The 19,285-nt window shown below is 45.3% G+C and overlaps 1 protein-coding gene across 2 annotated transcripts in view; it reads right to left on the bottom strand.

Annotated features, from left to right (window-relative positions):
* Window positions 1–19,285, bottom strand: part of LOC123762009 (sodium-coupled monocarboxylate transporter 1) — a 299,587-nt gene that overhangs the window by 53,057 nt on the left and 227,245 nt on the right. Inside the window, exon 11 of one of the 2 annotated variants that reach the window (XM_069335750.1) lies at window positions 12,602–13,192. The exons of the other annotated variant lie outside the window; for it this stretch is intronic. Within the exon in view, the coding sequence (XP_069191851.1) occupies window positions 13,102–13,192 (91 nt within the window). The 3' untranslated portion in view covers window positions 12,602–13,101. Of the gene's footprint in view, window positions 1–12,601; window positions 13,193–19,285 lie in introns of those variants that run through there. 2 annotated transcript variants of the gene reach the window in all.

The following is a 19,285-nucleotide window of genomic DNA, read 5'->3' as shown; positions in this document are numbered from 1 at the left end:
CTTGAGCAACTACGGTGCTTCACCCTTCTTCTAGGGTCCTCCACAGCTCTCTTGGCTGCTACACCATGAAGTTTCCCCGAGCAAGTATGGTGCTTCTCCACCTCTACAGAAGCACGTGACACTCCTCTTCACTGCTGCTTCTCCTCACAGCTCGAGGTCCTCTGCTCCACTACCTTTGGAGTCTCATCAATTACTTCATCTGCTGGCTTCGAAGTTCTCAGCAACTTCTTCCCCAAAAGACAAACCTGCAACCCATCGACACTCCAATAAAACGTTCCCCTTTAACACATAAACAAAAATAACCACACAATATGCTTGCCTCAAACCTCTATCTGTTCTCTACATACAGTGAGAGTGGACTCCCCCGTTTTGGGCGGGTCCATACTCCACCTCGCCTGGCGGCGGTCCTCACTCACTGGGAGGGTCTTCCTCCATCCGGAGCCAGGCTCCCTCAGTCGTCCGCCAGCGCTCAGAGGGGGCGGACGTCGCTCCGTGTTCCTCCCTCTCCACTCTCTTATTTCAGGCCTTCTGCCTTATTAAAACATGTCTAACTTATAAATAAACATCGCTACTGTCGCTGGGCACACGACCAACTACAAGTGATCACTATGAACTGGCGTATATCGTGCTTACCACAGATTAATTGGTCGAGGGCGCTTTCCCTCTGACGGCGTCTGGTCAGGGCGCTCCCACGGCCCACAATAATGCCTCCGGGCGGCTTAATATTCACTAATTATCGTCCACGACTTGAGACCACACGTCCCCAGCTCGATTCCACAGCTGGCACGTCTACACACTTCTCTTCTCTTCGAGATATATCACTAGGGGTTCCCTTCTGACGGGAGCTCAACGGAGCGCGGCTTCCCCCTGCGATGTCTGGCACTCAAGTGAGGTCAAGGTCCTCCAGAAGCGAGCCTCACGCCTCCAGCAAAATGTCCACATCTCCTAGCCCGTCATTTATCTATTTTCTTCTGCATTGCCCATAATCTCAAACTGTTACACATATCCAACCAACTATTTTGCATATGCGTTATCACCTCAATACTTGCTAGACCTTCTAGTTAGGTCAGGCTTGCTGAATAACTCTCAAGAAGGGAGACTCGTTTCTCCTGCAGGCTGAGATCATAACACTCCCCTCCCCTTATTTTTGAGAGTTATTCCAGTGGCAAAGCTCGGGATAATACATCCGCCACCACACTGTCTCGTTCTTCAACCGATTGGTTCGAACGGTTGATCTGCTTACGTACTCCCTTAGGAGTCTACAATTAGTTCGTTGCTCCTTGCAACATCTGGCTTACAACTCGCCAGAAACATGATCTTCTCATAAACGATCTGACTTATCTGGCACCTGTTGGCTAGGCTGTCCTCCTTGGACGCCTGCACTCCATCGTTCCACTCTACTTATTGTCTCCACCCTCCGTTTCCTCGTCTTCTTCTCTTCTCGTCCAGAGTCAGACATCTACTGTCTGTACCTCCTCTGTCGTCTTCATACTTCCATCTACTGCCATTATACTTTCGCCTCCTGTCATCATACTTCACTCCCTCGTCTTCACCGACGATTCTCCCTTCCGTCTCCTCCTTTATCCGAGAGCTCATCCTGTTTGACCTCCATCGCGTCCTCGGCTTTCTTCTATTCATCCATGCTTGCATCATCATCCTCTTCTCACACCTCTCACCTCTATACAACTCCATTTCTTCTCCTTCAACTCTTCTTCGTTCCCTAAAAGTTTCTTCGGGCACTATACTACATCCAACAGCACTCGACCATACATGTCGCTTTACCTCTCCTAGAGTGCTCGTAAGCATCTCTCCACACATACTGTCTCTTCTCCTTTCATTTTCTCGGCTATTACTCTTCTTCACTATCTTTTCTTCACGTTTCCTGTGGAACATGTCAACTCTTGGCATCTCCCACAACTTAACTCCACTATCTATATGCCTCTGTGCTCGTGGACAACGTGACGCTCTACTCCCGTCCTCAGTATGTCCACATCCTTCCTCATTCCTACTCAGCACAGTTGCATTCGCCTTCCGACTCTTAATTTCAGCAGTCTGGGCTCTACTCAGGTCCGCTCTCTTCACATGATTCTTCTTCGGCTGGGTCATCCTCACTTTCGACCTCACCGAGACTCCATTTGCCTGGGCTGGACCTTCATCAAACAGCCATGCTATATCTACATCGATATCTTCCACTGGTTGAATCGACACTGTATCATCTTCTCCAGCGTCTTCCTTGTCGGCCACCTCGGCCCTCCTCACTACCGAGACAGGGTACTCAATGGCTTGGCGGTCTCCTGACTCATCTCCTCGGATGTCAGTCAGGTTCACACTCTCAGGTGTCCCACTCGTGCAGTGGCCTTCTGGGCACTCCTCTGGCACAGTCTCCGCTATGACTCTTGGCAACACCTTTGTCCCGCACAAGTCATTCCCCAGGATCACTTGGACTCCTGGAACAGGTATGTCGGGGCACACTCCCAACATCACCTCTGCCGACACATATTCCGACCTTAGCTGGACAGTACAAACGGGCATGTCACTTTCAGACAACAACCCATATACCTTCATCTTACTCCTGCCAGCTAACCGTCGATTATTCCCAATCAGGCTTCTCGCAATCAAGCTCTGATTAGCTCCGGTATCTCTTAAGATACCAACTTCTACCTCAGGTTGGCCTCCTATACTGATCCAACCTTTGCTCATGAACGGCCTATACCTCTCGTTCACTAAGTTCACCTTCTGTGGTTTGTCTTGGAACACATTAGTATATTTACTTCGTGGGTCACACATGGCCAGGGTCACAACTCTCTTGCCCTGCCTACAGTCTCGCATCACGTGACCCAATCCGTTACAATTGTAACATCTCATCTGGGTAAAGTCTCTTCTATATGTACCAGAGTAGCTCTGACTCTGCCCACTCACATGAGAATTCCTCGGGCCAGGTACACTACTTGCACTCTGTGGGGTTCTACTGGACTCTTGATTTCCAGGATAACGATTAGTTTCTTGTTTAGCTCCTCCATCTTCACTTTCAGACGAAGTGCGCGACCTACTCTTCTGAGTTTTAGGGTACTTACTTTTATCTGCCCATTTATCAAAATTTTTCTCACCCCAGACTCCTCTGAGTCTCTCATAATTTCTTCCTCCCCAGACTCCATTGGATCTGCCATTGCTGCGTCTCGCCTCGCTTCTCACTCTGTTCTCCCTCAAGCTATTGTATGCTTCAGTAATCATATCCGCCCTATCTGCGGCATCTTTCACCTCCTTTATCCCTGCTTCTTGGATCTTGAACTTTGTTTCGGGATGCATCATCTCCAAGAACTTCTCCATGACCATCAGTTGCTTCAGGTCAGCGTAAGATCCAACTCCAGCAGCCTCAATCCACTTCTGGAATCGTCTTTCCAGATCTCTTGCTGTCTCAGCAAACGTACACGCTCCAACTTTGATCATCTCTCTGAAGCGCTTCCTATAAGCTTCTGGGGTTAGCTGAAACGAGCGCAATATGCTGCTCTTTACTGTGGCGTAATCCTGGCACTCTTCCAGTGACAATTGGGTGTATGCCTCCCTGGCTGCACCGGTCAATCTTAACTGGACCAGCTGGGCCCATTCCTCCTGTGGCCACTCCTTGATACTGGCTACTTTCTCAAAATGCTCGAAGAAGCTCTCTGCCTCTTCGGGCACAAACAAGGGAATGTCCTTCTCCCTAACCCTAACATCTGGTGGGTGTGATACCTGGGTGGTGCTCTCTGGCAACCCATGTTCAATCCTTTGCTCAGCCAAGGTTCTATTCGCTTCTATCTGCATTTGTTTTGTTCTCTCTTTTTCTTTTTCGACCTGGGCTTTTTCTTTTTCTTGTTCCAACTCCAGTTCCTTTACTCTGGTTTTCTCTTTTTCTTTCTCCACCTCTAGTCTTGCTTTCTCTTTTTCTTTCTCCTGTTCCAACTCCAGTTCTCTCACTCTGGTTTTCTCTTTTTCTACTTTCAACCTGGTTTTCTCTTTTTCTACTTCCAGCCTGGTTTTCTCTTTTTCCTTCTCGGCTTCATTTTTCATCTGGAGTTCTAATTTCATCTTTTCCAGCTGGAACTGTCTCTCCTCACGCTGTTGTTGGATCTGGAGCTCTAACTGGAATCTCTCCAAGCTCCTATTTCGGCTACTCCTACTACTGCGGCTACTCTTGCTGCTCCTACTCGATCCCTGGGATCTCACTTCATCCTGCCCATCATCCTCCTTTCTACTTTCAGCTCCTTCCTGGGCTCCTTGTTCTGCCGCTTCACTTCTGGCTCTCAACTGCCTCAGGATCTCATCCTTCATCCCAGCTACTTTAGATGCTTTCAACCTGATGCCACATTTTTCTGCTATTTGTTTCAATTGATCCCTCGTGCAACCTTCTAAATCCTCAGGCTTGCCTGACTCCACAAACGCTTGCACCTTATCCATCTTTGTCCTGTGAGTCTTCCCAAGAGAGAGAATATACACCTGCGTTCACACAGTTTATCTATTTCAGCAAGGGTGTACAAATCCACTCTTGGACAGGGTGTGGGTGTGTCAGTTCACTCTCCCGGACACAGGCCCCCAATTTATTATAGACTGTGGGTTGGTTGGTGTTGTCTTCGTTGATCCTTCTCTACGGACAACCCAACCCACAACTCGGTAGAGTGCTTATACTAGGAGATCACCCTTGGCGCTTCTGGCTCTTGGAGAGGGGCTCAACGTCACACGTTTAGGGGATGCGGCTCCAACATTTAGCCTCGTTGTCACGTGCACACACCCACTCGAGCCGCTGTGACTCCCCACTCTCTCCCTAGGTGATATGATCTCCTCAATCCCCTTTTTGACTTATTAGTATTACCTTTTACCCTGTCCACGGCAGTGGTTCTTGGTTCTTTCTCTCTCTCTCTCCTTCTTTACTACCTCCTGGGAAGCCTCACTAGGACGAGGGCAAACACCAGCAAATTGGGATACATTTACTGGACAAAGCACATACACGATACATACACACATATAATAATAATGAATCCTATACTCTATAATATCACAATCAGGTTGCACTCCAACACCATCAGAACTCTATTATCAGCTTATCAAGTGGTATCCTATCTCATGGTTCACCACCTGATACTATCAACCTCCTCAAGTTGATCAAGTCTACATACACTGTTGCACCATCAGCAAGATAACATATATATACAGAAAATCAGCATTTGAATGCAATAACATATACCAGTATAAATGTTCATTGATACTTCAGTATAAAAAACTCCTTGACGTAAGAATGCCAACAGTCACTCACCTCTCACTGCGTCTTGCACGCTAATGACAACCAAACACTATCAACTCCCTATAAGTAATCCACCAGAACTTCCCCTTCCACCTCTGGAAGTTCACTACCCTAATATCCTTAGGTTCTTCCGGGCTTCACTACCAGGATCCTCTGCAGCTCCTCCAGGCTGCTATCATGAAGTTTCCTTGAGCAACTATGGTGCTTCACCCTTCTGCTAGGGTCCTCCACAGCTCTCTTGGCTGCTACACCATGAAGTTTCCCCGAGCAAGTATGGTGCTTCTCCACCTCTACAGAAGCACGTGACACTCCTCTTCACTGCTGCTTCTCCTCACAGCTCGAGGTCCTCTGCTCCACTACCTTTGGAGTCTCATCAATTACTTCATCTGCTGGCTTCGAAGTTCTCAGCAACTTCTTCCCCAAAAGACAAACCTGCAACCCATCGACACTCCAATAAAACGTTCCCCTTTAACACATAAACAAAAATAACCACACAATATGCTTGCCTCAAACCTCTATCTGTTCTCTACATACAGTGAGAGTGGACTCCCCCGTTTTGGGCGGGTCCATACTCCACCTCGCCTGGCGGCGGTCCTCACTCACTGGGAGGGTCTTCCTCCATCCGGAGCCAGGCTCCCTCAGTCGTCCGCCAGCGCTCAGAGGGGGCGGACGTCGCTCCGTGTTCCTCCCTCTCCACTCTCTTATTTCAGGCCTTCTGCCTTATTAAAACATGTCTAACTTATAAATAAACATCGCTACTGTCGCTGGGCACACGACCAACTACAAGTGATCACTATGAACTGGCGTATATCGTGCTTACCACAGATTAATTGGTCGAGGGCGCTTTCCCTCTGACGGCGTCTGGTCAGGGCGCTCCCACGGCCCACAATAATGCCTCCGGGCGGCTTAATATTCACTAATTATCGTCCACGACTTGAGACCACACGTCCCCAGCTCGATTCCACAGCTGGCACGTCTACACACTTCTCTTCTCTTCGAGATATATCACTAGGGGTTCCCTTCTGACGGGAGCTCAACGGAGCGCGGCTTCCCCCTGCGATGTCTGGCACTCAAGTGAGGTCAAGGTCCTCCAGAAGCGAGCCTCACGCCTCCAGCAAAATGTCCACATCTCCTAGCCCGTCATTTATCTATTTTCTTCTGCATTGCCCATAATCTCAAACTGTTACACATATCCAACCAACTATTTTGCATATGCGTTATCACCTCAATACTTGCTAGACCTTCTAGTTAGGTCAGGCTTGCTGAATAACTCTCAAGAAGGGAGACTCGTTTCTCCTGCAGGCTGAGATCATAACACCGAACAATAAAAGCTCTTGTAGTAGATTCCCATCAGACCTGTATGTGTATGGTCTAGGGACAATAGACAATTTTCTGGAAGAAAAGGGAATCAAATTGGCTGACAAAATCACGTCAGACAACCTCTCCAATATTGGAATCCTTATGGGATCAGATGTCTACCATAAGTTTATCAAAGGAAAGGATGAAAAACAGGGAATGAATCTGTTACTGTCTGCAGGTAGCTATTTGCTAACAGGCCCAATATTACTGCTGAAGCAACCTGCACCTGTAGACCACCAACATGTCAACTCAGTAATGGTTGCATGACTAGGAGAAAAGTCTCCACTACAATTCAGAGACATGTCCGAGGATGAGCTCTATTCCCCTGTACATAAACTATGGGACCTAGCAACTCTCGGCATTGTCCCTGAACAACCTAGTCCAGATGAATACTGGACTTAAAAACAATACCTGGACTCAGTTATCTAGAGATAATCAATACTGGGTCAGGTTACTATGGAAGCTGAATCACCCTCAGCTACCTGTCAACCATTTTATGGCACAAAACCAATTAAAGTCAAAGGTGATGCTCTTGCAAAGACATCCTGAGAACTTTAAACTGTACCACGAAATAATCAAGAAGCAACTCGATGACAAATTTATGGAAGTTGTCACAAATCATAACTCATAGGAAGAACACTACCTGCCACACCATCCTATACTGAAAAATTCAACTACTACGCCACTACAGATAGTATTTAATTGCAGTGCTAAGACAAAGCAGAGTAGTGTTTATTAAAATGACTGCCTTCAAACTGGCCCTAGCCTGACACAAAGGCTATACGACATGTTGTTAAAGTTCCATACTGAGACTTACAAATACATGTCAGACCTCAGTAAAGCCTTCCTTAGGGTAGGTCTCCAAGAAGATAGTAACTACACAAAGTTCCTATGGATCAAGGATCCTAATGATCCAAACAGTGATTTAATCACTTACAGGTTTGCGTCTGTTTTGTTTAGTGCCACGTCTTCCCTGTTTCTGCTTCAAGCTACCTTAGACACACACTTGAAGAAGTCCAATAGCCCAAATAAAACAAATTAGCAATAACGTGTATGTGGACAATTTTCAAGGAACAGCCAGCAGTGAAAGTAAACTGCTGAACATATACCACGAGGCCAATCGAGAATTAATGAGCAAATATGCCTCACCAGTCGTGGGTCTCCAACAATGCCAAATTAAATCAACTGATCAAAACTGATTTTCCCGACTACCAGGTACCCGAGAAAACAATAGTATTAGGCGTCGAGTAGAATACCGACAGCAAATCAGTTGACAATCAAGTCGGAGGAGCCAGATACCACCAACCTAACAATGAGAAAATTACTCTCAAGTCAACAAACCCTTCGACCCATTGGGACTAATAAGTCCAATCTTAATTAATGGGAAGATGATAATACAGGAATGTTGGCAACAAAAGATAGGCTGGGATGATTTTCTAACACCTACCTGACAAGAAAAATGGCAAGGGCTAGTGAAAGATTTAAGTATCCTAGAATGTCAAGTTCCCTCGTAACAGAGTAAATGAAAAAGAACCAATTAAGCTACATGTATTCTGTGATGCCTCAGGATAGGCTTATGGCACAGTAGCTTATACTGGTCTCAAATGGGCAAGCCAATTTGCTCACATCAAAGGCCAGAGTGGCACCTTTAAAGAAATGATCATTGCCACAACTGGAATTAAGAGCCTTACTGCTAGGAACAAGATTGGCTCATTATTTGATCAAGGCCTTAAGCAACATCCACTTTGAAGAAACAGTGGTATGGTCAGATAATGAGGCAGTGCTACAGTGGGTGAAAAACAATAATAGTAAAAAACCTTACGTGAGTAACCGCATTAAGGAAATACAAGAGCTGTCTGCAGGGTATACACTGAGATATGTAACCACCAAAGAGAATCCAGCTGACCATCTCTCCCGAGGCCTGACTTTATGGCAATTAACAAAGGCAGAGATGTGGTTCAATGGACCTTAGTGGCTATTCAGCGACCAGTGCCCTAAACAAAAGCCGCAAGTCATTGTGACCAATGTCACTGTTCCCACTGAGAACCCAGAACTACCTTGGACTTTGGTAATTGATCCTAATCGGTACTCTGAACTGAACAAACTATTTGGTATCACCCAAGTGGTGTTTGATTTTCTAAAGCAAATAGGAATCACGCATAAATTCCCTAGTGCCCTAAGGTACTGGGTCAATAGAGCTCAGACAGACACATTTGGGACAGAATTTGACAATGTTCCAAAGAAGCTACAAAATGATCTGGGTCTCTGGGTAGATACCAACAATTATAACAATCAGATGCAGAGGCCGCTTACAGCATGCGGACATAGATCTGGAAGCAAAAAATCAAATATTGCTTCCTCATCACCACAGAGTTAGCAAACTAATTGTGTTATACATAAATACAACACTCTGCATGGTGGGGTATTAGATACTCTCACAGACTTACGACAACAGTACTGGCTACCCCAAGGTAGGCAGACAGTAAAATCCAAAATTAAATCCTGTGGTATTTGCCGGAGATACGATGCCAGTGTGTCTCCAACTCCAGGCCACCACTTACAGGAGGAACTCCTATAAGTGGAGGCTTCCACTTCCAAAGGAACGAGTTGTACATATTCGTTCCTTTGAGACTGCAGGAGTCCATTTCACAGGAACACTAACAGGCACCAAGGACAAAAAAACAGTAAAGGCCTGTATCTGTCTTTTCACTTGTGCCACAACAAGGGCAGTTCATCTTGAAGTGACTCCCGATATGAGTGCCAAGGCATTCTTACAGGCTTTGTGCAGGTTTGCTTCACGTAGCTCCTGTCCTAAGTTAATGATCTCAGACAATGGGTCCAACTTATTGGCAGGAGAAGCATGTGCGAGGAAAATCTGGACACACCCAAAGGTGCGCACGGCGCTAAATCAACGGCAGTGCCACTGGAAATTCATACCACCCAGAGCACCATGGCATGGAGGCTTCTATGAATGCATGATTGGTATGGTTAAAGGTTCTCTATGGAAAACCCTACACCGTCAAAAGATTGACCTACAGGAGCTCCAAACCATAGCCATAGAGATAGAAGTACGAGTTAATAACCGACCACTTACTTACCTCTCTGGTGATGTTTTGCAGCGTGAACCATTAAGTCCATCTCATCTGATGTATGGGAGACCTCTCAGCACCCTAATGTCCCTTACGGATAAGGAACCAGATGATCCTTCATATGTCCGAGAGAGTGATTTTGTTCAATGTTTCAAACATCTGTCAGGGGTGATAGGTCAGTGGAATGACGTATGGACTCTAGAATACCTTACTGCTCTGAGGGAGTATCACTACCGGGCAAACAACCCATACACAGAATTAACTTGAACCCTGGGGACATAGTTCTTTTGGACAGCGATGGGCCATGCTCAGTGTACCCTCTAGGCCAAATAGTCTGTTCATCTGGACAGTCAGGGCATCTTGAGAACAGTGAAAGTAAAATGCTGAGGCAACACTATTCTCACAACATTAGAGAAATTAGTTCCTCTAGAACTGGCAGGAAACGAAGACGTTCAACGACTTCCAGCATCTGAAGAACCATTAAGGGACGTTCGTCCCGAGCGGACTGCTGCACAACGATGCAAACTAAAATTAAAGCAACACTATAATTCTGAAAGAGAGGAACAAAGTGTTCGCAATCCTTACCAGGACTACAACCCCCCCCCCCCAGCAATTATGTCGGAAATACGACACAAAATAACATAAGTTACCCATTCAAGAAATCAGAGAACAGGTATTCCGTGACGTCAACAATAAGACGTATCTTTATATTAACTATTTCATTTAAACAACAATCCAGTGTTTAAACTTAATAAAAAAAAGTGTTCACTAGGAGTGAATATAATTTCCAACGCCAAAAGTACAACTTGACTCCTTTGCTACTGTTAAATAAAATCAGAAGTAGAACCAGGATATTATTGGAACAGAGAGGGAGGAAGCGACTACACCACAGAATCATAAAATAACCACATTAGAGTGTTGTTGGAGAACTGTGATATGAGCCTCCCACGACAGACATTTTACTCTGTACTGGAGTTATGTCCACAGCAGTTCTGCCACCCAACAGAACACTTGAGTATCCGACTACCTTAAACTCTTATTATAAATGTGTACACTTATGGAGCCGGTCGGCCGAGCGGACAGCACGCTGGACTTGTGATCCTGTGGTCCTGGGTTCGATCCCAGGCGCCGGCGAGAAACAATGTGCAGAGTTTCTTTCACCCTATGCCCCTGTTACCTAGCAGTAAAATAGGTACCTGGGTGTTAGTCAGCTGTCACGGGCTGCTTCCTGGGGGTGGAGGCCTGGTCGAGGACCGGGCCGCGGGGACACTAAAAGCCCCGAAATCGTCTAGAGATAACCTCAAGATAAGATTAAGTAATATTAGTTAGGTAGCCAGTTATGAGTGAGCTTTAAAAGCTCAACCAGGTATGTACTCAACATTATACTTCCCTCTTATTCATGTCATACCTGTGCCTTAATATGTTGGTGTGTTTTTTTGAATGTTAAACATCCCAAACAGGTAATTGTGAGGGAAGTTACTGCAGCAGACAGTTGGCTTCCAACATAATGATATAAATTTCACCCAGCTGTACATCAAGCCTTGCAGGCCTCCAGATAGCCGCTATTATGTGGCACTCTGAGGCACAAGAGCCACACCCCAATCTGATGCTACCATTACACACCCTTAGCAGGCCCCACCTACTGTATCAGCTTAGGCCCCCCCACCTCTTGTTTTATACTGTAGATAGATTAACTATAAGTATAATTTCAGTAGATTAGAACACCACATGTGGTATGATTTATAATTTATATTAAAGAGTAGGTAAACAATTTGTGGTTTATGAAGGATCCACCTCAAAGTGGTTTAAGCTACAAATTGTCCCACCCAACTGTGTGTGATAAACTCTAGCAACTGAATCAGAATATACAATCCACTAACCAAGAAAGAACTAACTCAGAAGAAAAATAATGTAATATCAAAGTCAACTGAAAAATAATCAAATAATATAATATTAAAGTCAATTAGAAAAGTAAATTAAAGTAAATATCTGAATATAAATTAGAATAAAAGAATTAAAGCCTGCTAGGATTTTCCCACATCAGTAGGGATCACATTTATATCTATAATGTTTTTAGGACCCTCTCTTCCGTTTTGTAAGCCATATAATATTTCCTGTGGAATATTTTGATAGTAGAGACCGATGATGTACTGTTTTCTGTTTTATCTCAAGTCACCTGACGGCTAACCCTCCTTTTGGTTATTTTCTCGATATATCCGTTATAGTATACATTATTGATCAGGACCTGCCTTACTCTACCGAATTCCTCATCAACCTGCTTCCAACTGAAGCCGTGTGTGTGAGAGTGTGGTTGACATGGGCATTGACAGTACTCTACTTGTATCAGGGCACTCACTCATAGCATTAAAGTACTCTCCCATGTTAGTTCCCTTAGCACATACAGCAGTGTTAAACCTCAAATACGTTACAAGACAAGTACATCTAAGAAAGGGAACAAAACACCTTCATTTTCACTTTCATAAGTGAACTAATTATTAAATATACTAGCAGTACCCGGCAACGCGTTATGCGTTGCCGGGTACTGCTCAGCAACGCACATGCGTTGCCGAGCAACAGCAACCTTCCCTGTACCGCAGTCCTCCCCACCATTACCCCACTCACCCGTCTCCTCTTCCTTCGAACCATTCCCCACTCCGCCGTCCCCTCGTCCTCCCTACCATTCCTCACTCCTCCATCCCCTCTTCCTTCCGACCATACCCAACTCCTTGTTACAGCCATTATGGGTCTCAACCGGGTTCTTTGATGGTAGAACCAAAATGATCGTATTCGACCCCAAGCCGGTAGTACGTTTTCAAGAATGTGGCCATGTAGTGCATAAAATAATGGAGGGGATGAACAAAACACTGCTCCGTTCGTCAATATATTAAATATCTTTCCACCACTGTTAAGTATATATATGTACACCGTCACCATAAATAATATATAAAGAACAGATAGGCTATTTCTACACCTATGTACAATCCTTTCGCTCAGGATATAAAATGTGCATACGTGCAGAGTTCATCAATCCCAGTATTTCTTCACTGTCCAGTAGCGTATCCAACCATACTGGGAAGAACACCAGCGAGTTCACCTGTACGTGGGCCAGCCCACTGACAGAGTCATGAGGTGCCTGTACCCAAACAACTGTCTCCAGCTACTCGCTGGCAGAGTACCTTAGACACATGCTGAGCGGGGTCACAAACCTATACATGGGTATTGATTCCCCTGGCAGCAGTCTCTAGCGACCAGCTAGCAGCACTACTCAACAGGCACCTCCCTGTCGTCAGTCTCTCCCCTAAGCCAGTCCCAAAGGTACACCGATCCTTTTCAACACTTAAGCACTTGCAGCTACCACACTGCTTCATCGGCGGCGGCTTACTTGGTCGTTTCCAGGACCCTGTAGGGAGACTGTGGCTTGCCCAAGATGAACTGCCGTCTCCAGTATCGCTGCCCCCAGACGTCACCTCTGTGGACACAAAAACGTCATCAATGACCTAGCCGATACCTGGTGAACTAGGAAATACCACTAACCCACTGGGGAGTTGACATTGTGCTCTGTAGCACACACTAGGTGGTGCTGGTTTTGATGCGTCACCTCACCAGAGGTCACTCACAACGACCCCTCTGGCTGACCAAGGCAGGAATCTTTAGCCATTTGATAACCACCACAAGATGGCATTGTCCACATTATGTACTATTCCCGGGGAGTTCGGGTGCAGACTCTTAGATAGCGCTGGAACTGCCACTCTACCCCCTGACAAGGGCGACGAGTCTGTAACACCTCCCCACCAAAAGGTATTTGGTTTGGTCCTAAAAGGAAAAAAACAAATTTAGTTAGGCATTCAAATGTGTGACAACGCATCTGCTACTACGTTATCCACTCCTTTGATGTTCTCGATCTGGAGGGGATATTGTTGGAGATGAAGACTCCATCTGGTGAGTTGAAGATTCGTCTGTTCAGACTGGGCGAGGAACTTGAGAGGTTTATGGTCAGATCGTACGAGGAGAGGATGGCTATTACTGGTCAGGTATACTTCAAAATGCAGGACGGAACTGATTAGGGCCAACATCTATTTTTCTATCACTGAATAGTTGAGCTGACTGGGGGTAAACTTTTTAGAATAGTAAGCTACAGGGTGTTCCACCTCTTTTTGATCGTTCTGAGATAATACGACCCCGAGGCCATAATCTGAAGCATCTATGGTAAGGATAAACCTATCCTCAATGCTCGTGGACAAGAGGATGGGAGAAGAGATCAAAATCGCCTTGAGGTTCTCAAAAGTCTCCTGGTACTGTGTATCCCATAAAAGTTTCACATCCTTCTTTAAAAGATTTGTCAGTGGGTAGGCGATAGATGAAAAATTAGGGACAAACTTATGGTAGAAACCGGTCATGCCTAGAAAACGCAGGATTTCCTTCCTTGTAGATGGTGTAAAGTACTGGGTGATCGTTTTCTACCTTGCTGGCTTTTGGTTCAATCCATCCTCCTCCCACCTAGTGCCCTAAAAAGAGAACGGAGATCTTAGCAAACTCTGATTTGTACAGGTTGACTACTAATCCTGACTGGAGCATAGCTCTTAAAGAAGTCCTCTATGTGACGTAGATGGTCTTCCCAACTTAGGTCATATATCAAAACGTCATCGATATATACCAGGGTATTTTCTACGTTACGCAACACTATACCCATTAACCTCTGGAAGGTGGACGCTGCGTTCTTCATCCCAAACGGCATCACCTGGCATTCAAACAAGCCGTCGGGAGTCACGAACGCGGAGATGGGTTTGGCCCGCTCCATGAGGGGAACCTGCCAATAGTCCTTATATAGGTCGAATTTAGTTAGGTAACGAGCTTTGCCTATGGCATCAAGACGTTCCTCTTTTCTGGGGAGAGGATAAGTATCAGCTACCGTGACCCTATTCACCTGGCGATAATCAATACATAATCGGTATTTCCTACCAGGTTTGGACACAAGTAGAATCGGGGGATGACCATGGGCTTGTGCTCGGGGTTATTAGACGGTGATGCAACATATATTCTACCTCGTTTTTCACCACCTTTTTCTAAAGAGGGTTGAGACGGTAGGGGTGTTATTTTATAGGCCTGACTCCCTCGTCCAGAATAACGTCGTGCTGTAAGACAGATGCTAGACCTGGAGCATCTTTGAAGATAGTTGTGTATCGCTAGATAAGTTTCAATAAGGATGGTCGATTTCCTCTGGTTACGTGCGTCACATGCGTAGCTTTCTTTTTTCAGAGCACAAAGTTCGCTAATTCTGTAAGTATCATATATCATGTAGTGGAAAAACCCTTGCTTCTGTCCTATAGAGACTCGGCAAGGTATGCCTACATTCTTGGACTACCTTATTCACTTTTGGAACAATTAAATGTTTCATTTGTTTTAGAACTCAGTTTCATTTATTTAGTAGGATTTTCTTGTCCTTATTCTCTTACATTGAGTACCGGGTACAAGATTTCCTGCGCTTTTGATTGACTAATCATTTACCATTCTAAAATTAACATTAATTGTTAAATATTAAATTCCACAGGATAGTTACCAGTTGCCACGTTATCCTGTTACTGACACTTACCATATCACAAGTATTCGTTGTACATTTATTTGATATTTTTCACCATGTTTCGCCTCCCAGCTTTTCGTAACGATCCAACAGGTGAAATAGGAACCTTAAGTCGTGCCAAGAGGACCGAATTACAAACTCTTGCACACGAGTATCAACTAGATGTTCCCCATGGAGCCAACAAAAATGAATTGCATAATTTAATAATGGATCACCTCTTAGATGAAGGGACGATTGACTCTGAAACTCACGAACATTATTCTATTGCAGATAAACATGATCTGGCAACTATGAAACTCAAGCTTAAACTTGCAAAACTCTAGCGGGAGCAACAAAGAGAAGCCCTCCAACAACAAAAAGAAGCTCTACAAATGAGGAAAGAAGAACCTGCAATCAGGAAAGAAGAGCAAGAACGAGAGGATGCAATTAGGAAAGAAGAACAGGAACGTAAAGCCACCCTCAAGGAACGTGAGACTGCACTACTCCGTGAGCGTGAGCGAGTACAGCTTGAAGCAAAACAACGTCACCTGGAGATACAACGTGAGCATGACAAAAAGCAAGAGGAGATGGCTATAGCATGTCGTCAACGAGAACTCACGTTGGAAACTACACACCACACTCAGCGCCAATAAGCTACCGCTAGTCTTCCCGTAAGTTTCAATGTCTCCCATGCAAGTAAGTTAATGCCACCATTCGTTGAGACAGAGATTGATGTCTTTTTCACCACTTTTGAGACCCTAGCTAATAAACTTAGCTGGCCTGCAGATCAATGGTCTACCCTTCTCAGAGTGCATTTAACAGGTAGAGCTGCAGTTACTCTCAGTACCTTAGCGTCTGAGAATGTCTACCAGACCCTGAAGCAAGCAGTTTTGGACGCCTACCTTCTCTCCACCGAAAGCTACAGACGAAAATTCCATGATCATCTAAAGGCAAGTACCACCACCTTTCTAGAATTTGCCAATACCAAGAAAAGATATTTCATGAAATGGCTGGAAGCAGCACATATCTCTACATTTACAGAGCTCGTCAACCTCATGCTAGTTGTGGAATTCTTGAGACGTGTTCCCCCTTCCGTTGGTTTATACTTAGCAGATAAAGAAGAAACCGACTACATCAAATGTGCGAAGTCAGCTGACACCTACAGCCTCATCCACCTGCTTACACCAGAACCATCTTCCAGTAAGAAGTCTTGGTATAGTTATGATAAAGTAGATACAGATCAAGCAAGCTCTCAATTGTATTGTAAGTATTGCAAACTCTATGTACATACCATAGATAGATATGGGAAAGCTCAATAAAAAGGCAATGCAACAACTAAACCCAAACCGACTCCTCCGAAGTCCGGTAAGCCTGTGATGAATGTTGGTGTTCCTGTTAATGATCTTTCTCTCTTCAGCAAACACCTGTATCCTGGAACTCTCTGTACCAATGGTACAGATTCGGAGGGACGATTCAAATTGAAGATATTGAGGGACACAGTGGCTCTTCAGTCCATAATATTGAAATCAGCTGTGCCTAACATCACCTACACCGGGAAAACCGTCCTTATCACTGACCTCACTGCTACCACTCCGTATCCACTCGCCAGAGTCCACCTGGATTGTCCTTTCGTGACCGGAGAAGTCCAAGTCGCCATCAGGGAAAAGCATTTTCCCATGTCTGGAGTGCAACTTCTCCTGGGCAACGACTTGGCAGAAGATCTGCAACCATCCAACCTGATCATCATGGACAAACCCCAGGCGTGTAACTCTGTAGTGAACAATCCCATCTTTAAGTATGTTTTAGCAGAGGTCCAAGAAAGTGATGAAGTTTCTCCTCCGGTTTTGGTGACCACCCGTGCACAAGCTGCACGACCGCAACCAGCTGACTCTACTGCTACCGCTGTCCCTCAAGACCCTCAGAATCTACCACCGAATCTTACCAGTTTGGACTTCCGTAAGTTACAGAGGGAGGATCCTTCATTAACACCATTATTCTTCCAGGCTGGGACTCAACCTGACAGTATCCCTGGGTTCTTCCTAGAGAATCAGTTGCTCTACCACAGGTACAGACCCAGTAAGCTGAAGGAGGATGACGATTGGGCAAATGTCGAACAACTAGTGATTCCCACAAGCCTACGGCCCGATATTCTACACCTGGCCCACGGAGCACTTTCTCACTATGGTTTTAACAAAACCTACCACGGAATCAGACATGACTACTACTGGCCAGGTATGGTTAAAGACGTCAAAAGTTACGTGCAACAGTGTCATACATGTCAGATGGCAGATAAACCTAACATCTGTATTCCAAAGGCACCGTTGAATCCTATCCCAGTGCCTGCGGAACCTTTCCACAGACTCATCATAGACTGTGTTGGTCCTTTACCCCGGACCAGTTTTGGCAACGCCTACATACTAACTATCCTGTGTCCTACCACCAGATTCCCAATAGCAGTTCCAGTAAAGAACATTACGGCTGCTACTGTGGTGAAACAACTATTGAAGATCTTCACCCAGTAAAGATTTCCAACCAGTGATCTCTTCAAGAAGACACTGGACGAGTTCAACATCACACAGGTATTGTCCAGCCCCTATCATCCTGCTTCACAGGGTTCTCTTGAACGTAGTTATCAGACTATTAAAGCACTCCTAAAGAAATTTTGCAATGACACCCTGAAGGACTGGGATAAACAACTTGATCTCATTATGTGCATTTTCAGAAGTCTTCCCAATGAGTCTCTAGGAGTATCTCCTTATGAGATGCTCTACGGACGTAAGTGCCGTACTCCTCTCAAAGCTTTTAAAGACTCTCTACGTAATGCCACCTTCAGTGACCCTCAGAATGTGCCCCAGTTTCTTCAAAACTTAAAACACATTCTAGAGAGAGTACGTAAATTTCTAATGACAATCTATTGAAAGCTCAGGAGAGGATGAAGACTCATTTTGACCAAAGCAGCAAAATAAGGAAATTTAAACCAGGAGACTTCGTGTTGGCATACTTTCCTATCCCAGGTTCTCCATTGCAAAACAAGTTTTCAGGACCCTACCGCATCAAGGAGTGCAGAAACAACCACAACTACGTTCTTGAGACTCCAGATAGGCGGCGGAAGACCCAGTTGTGCCACGTCAACCTCCTGAAGCAGTATCAAGGTACTCTCTCCACTGTATTGGTATCATTATCCACATTTAAAGGTCCATACCTCCACAGTGAGACCTTCCCTGCTTCTCCTCCCGAAAGCACTAACACTGAGTCAGTGCCTTCCAACTTAGAAATCCTAACTGATCTTCATACCTATTTACAGGACAGTAATAGTGCTCCTCTCATCAGAATCTTCAAGGAACATCAGAAGTTGTTCAGCGATGATCCACGGGAGTGTAATGTGGTTCAGCACGACATCCAGCTACTCCTTGACACCCAGCCGATTCGTCAACCTTTCTACAGAATCAGCCCGAGCAAAAAGGAAGTCATGCGTGCTGAGGTACAGTACCTCCTGGATCATGGGCTGGCCACCCCTTGTGAGTCCCCTTAAGCCTCACTCTGCATATTGGTGCCGAAACCGCAAGGTAAAGTGAGGTTGTGTACCGATTATCGGAAATTGAATCTTGTGACTGTCAAGGATGCGTACCCATTACCTAGAATAGATGACATCTTTGACGCCATTGGTAATGCTCGGTATTTGTCCAAGCTAGACTTACTCAAAGGATACTACCAAGTATGTTTGACAGAGCGAGCTAAGGAAATATCTGCCTTCACCACTCCTTTCGGCCTTTACAGATATGAACGCCTTCCATTTACACTATGTAATGCCCCGGCCACCTTCCAGCGAGCTGTCAACCGCGTCATCCATGGCTTAGATAACACCTACGCCTACTTGGATGATATCGTTGTAGCAACTAACACCTGGGACGAACATCTGCTTCAGCTGCAACGATTGTTCGCCAAGCTCCTGACAGCCGGCCTCACCATCAACTTGGGCAAGTCCACCGTTGCTAAAGGTAAAGT

This window comes from Procambarus clarkii, chromosome 34, assembly GCF_040958095.1.
Source record: "Procambarus clarkii isolate CNS0578487 chromosome 34, FALCON_Pclarkii_2.0, whole genome shotgun sequence".
Taxonomy (NCBI): domain Eukaryota; kingdom Metazoa; phylum Arthropoda; class Malacostraca; order Decapoda; family Cambaridae; genus Procambarus; species Procambarus clarkii.
Note: the sequence above shows the minus strand (reverse complement) of the source record. Positions and strands in the feature narration are given on the sequence as shown.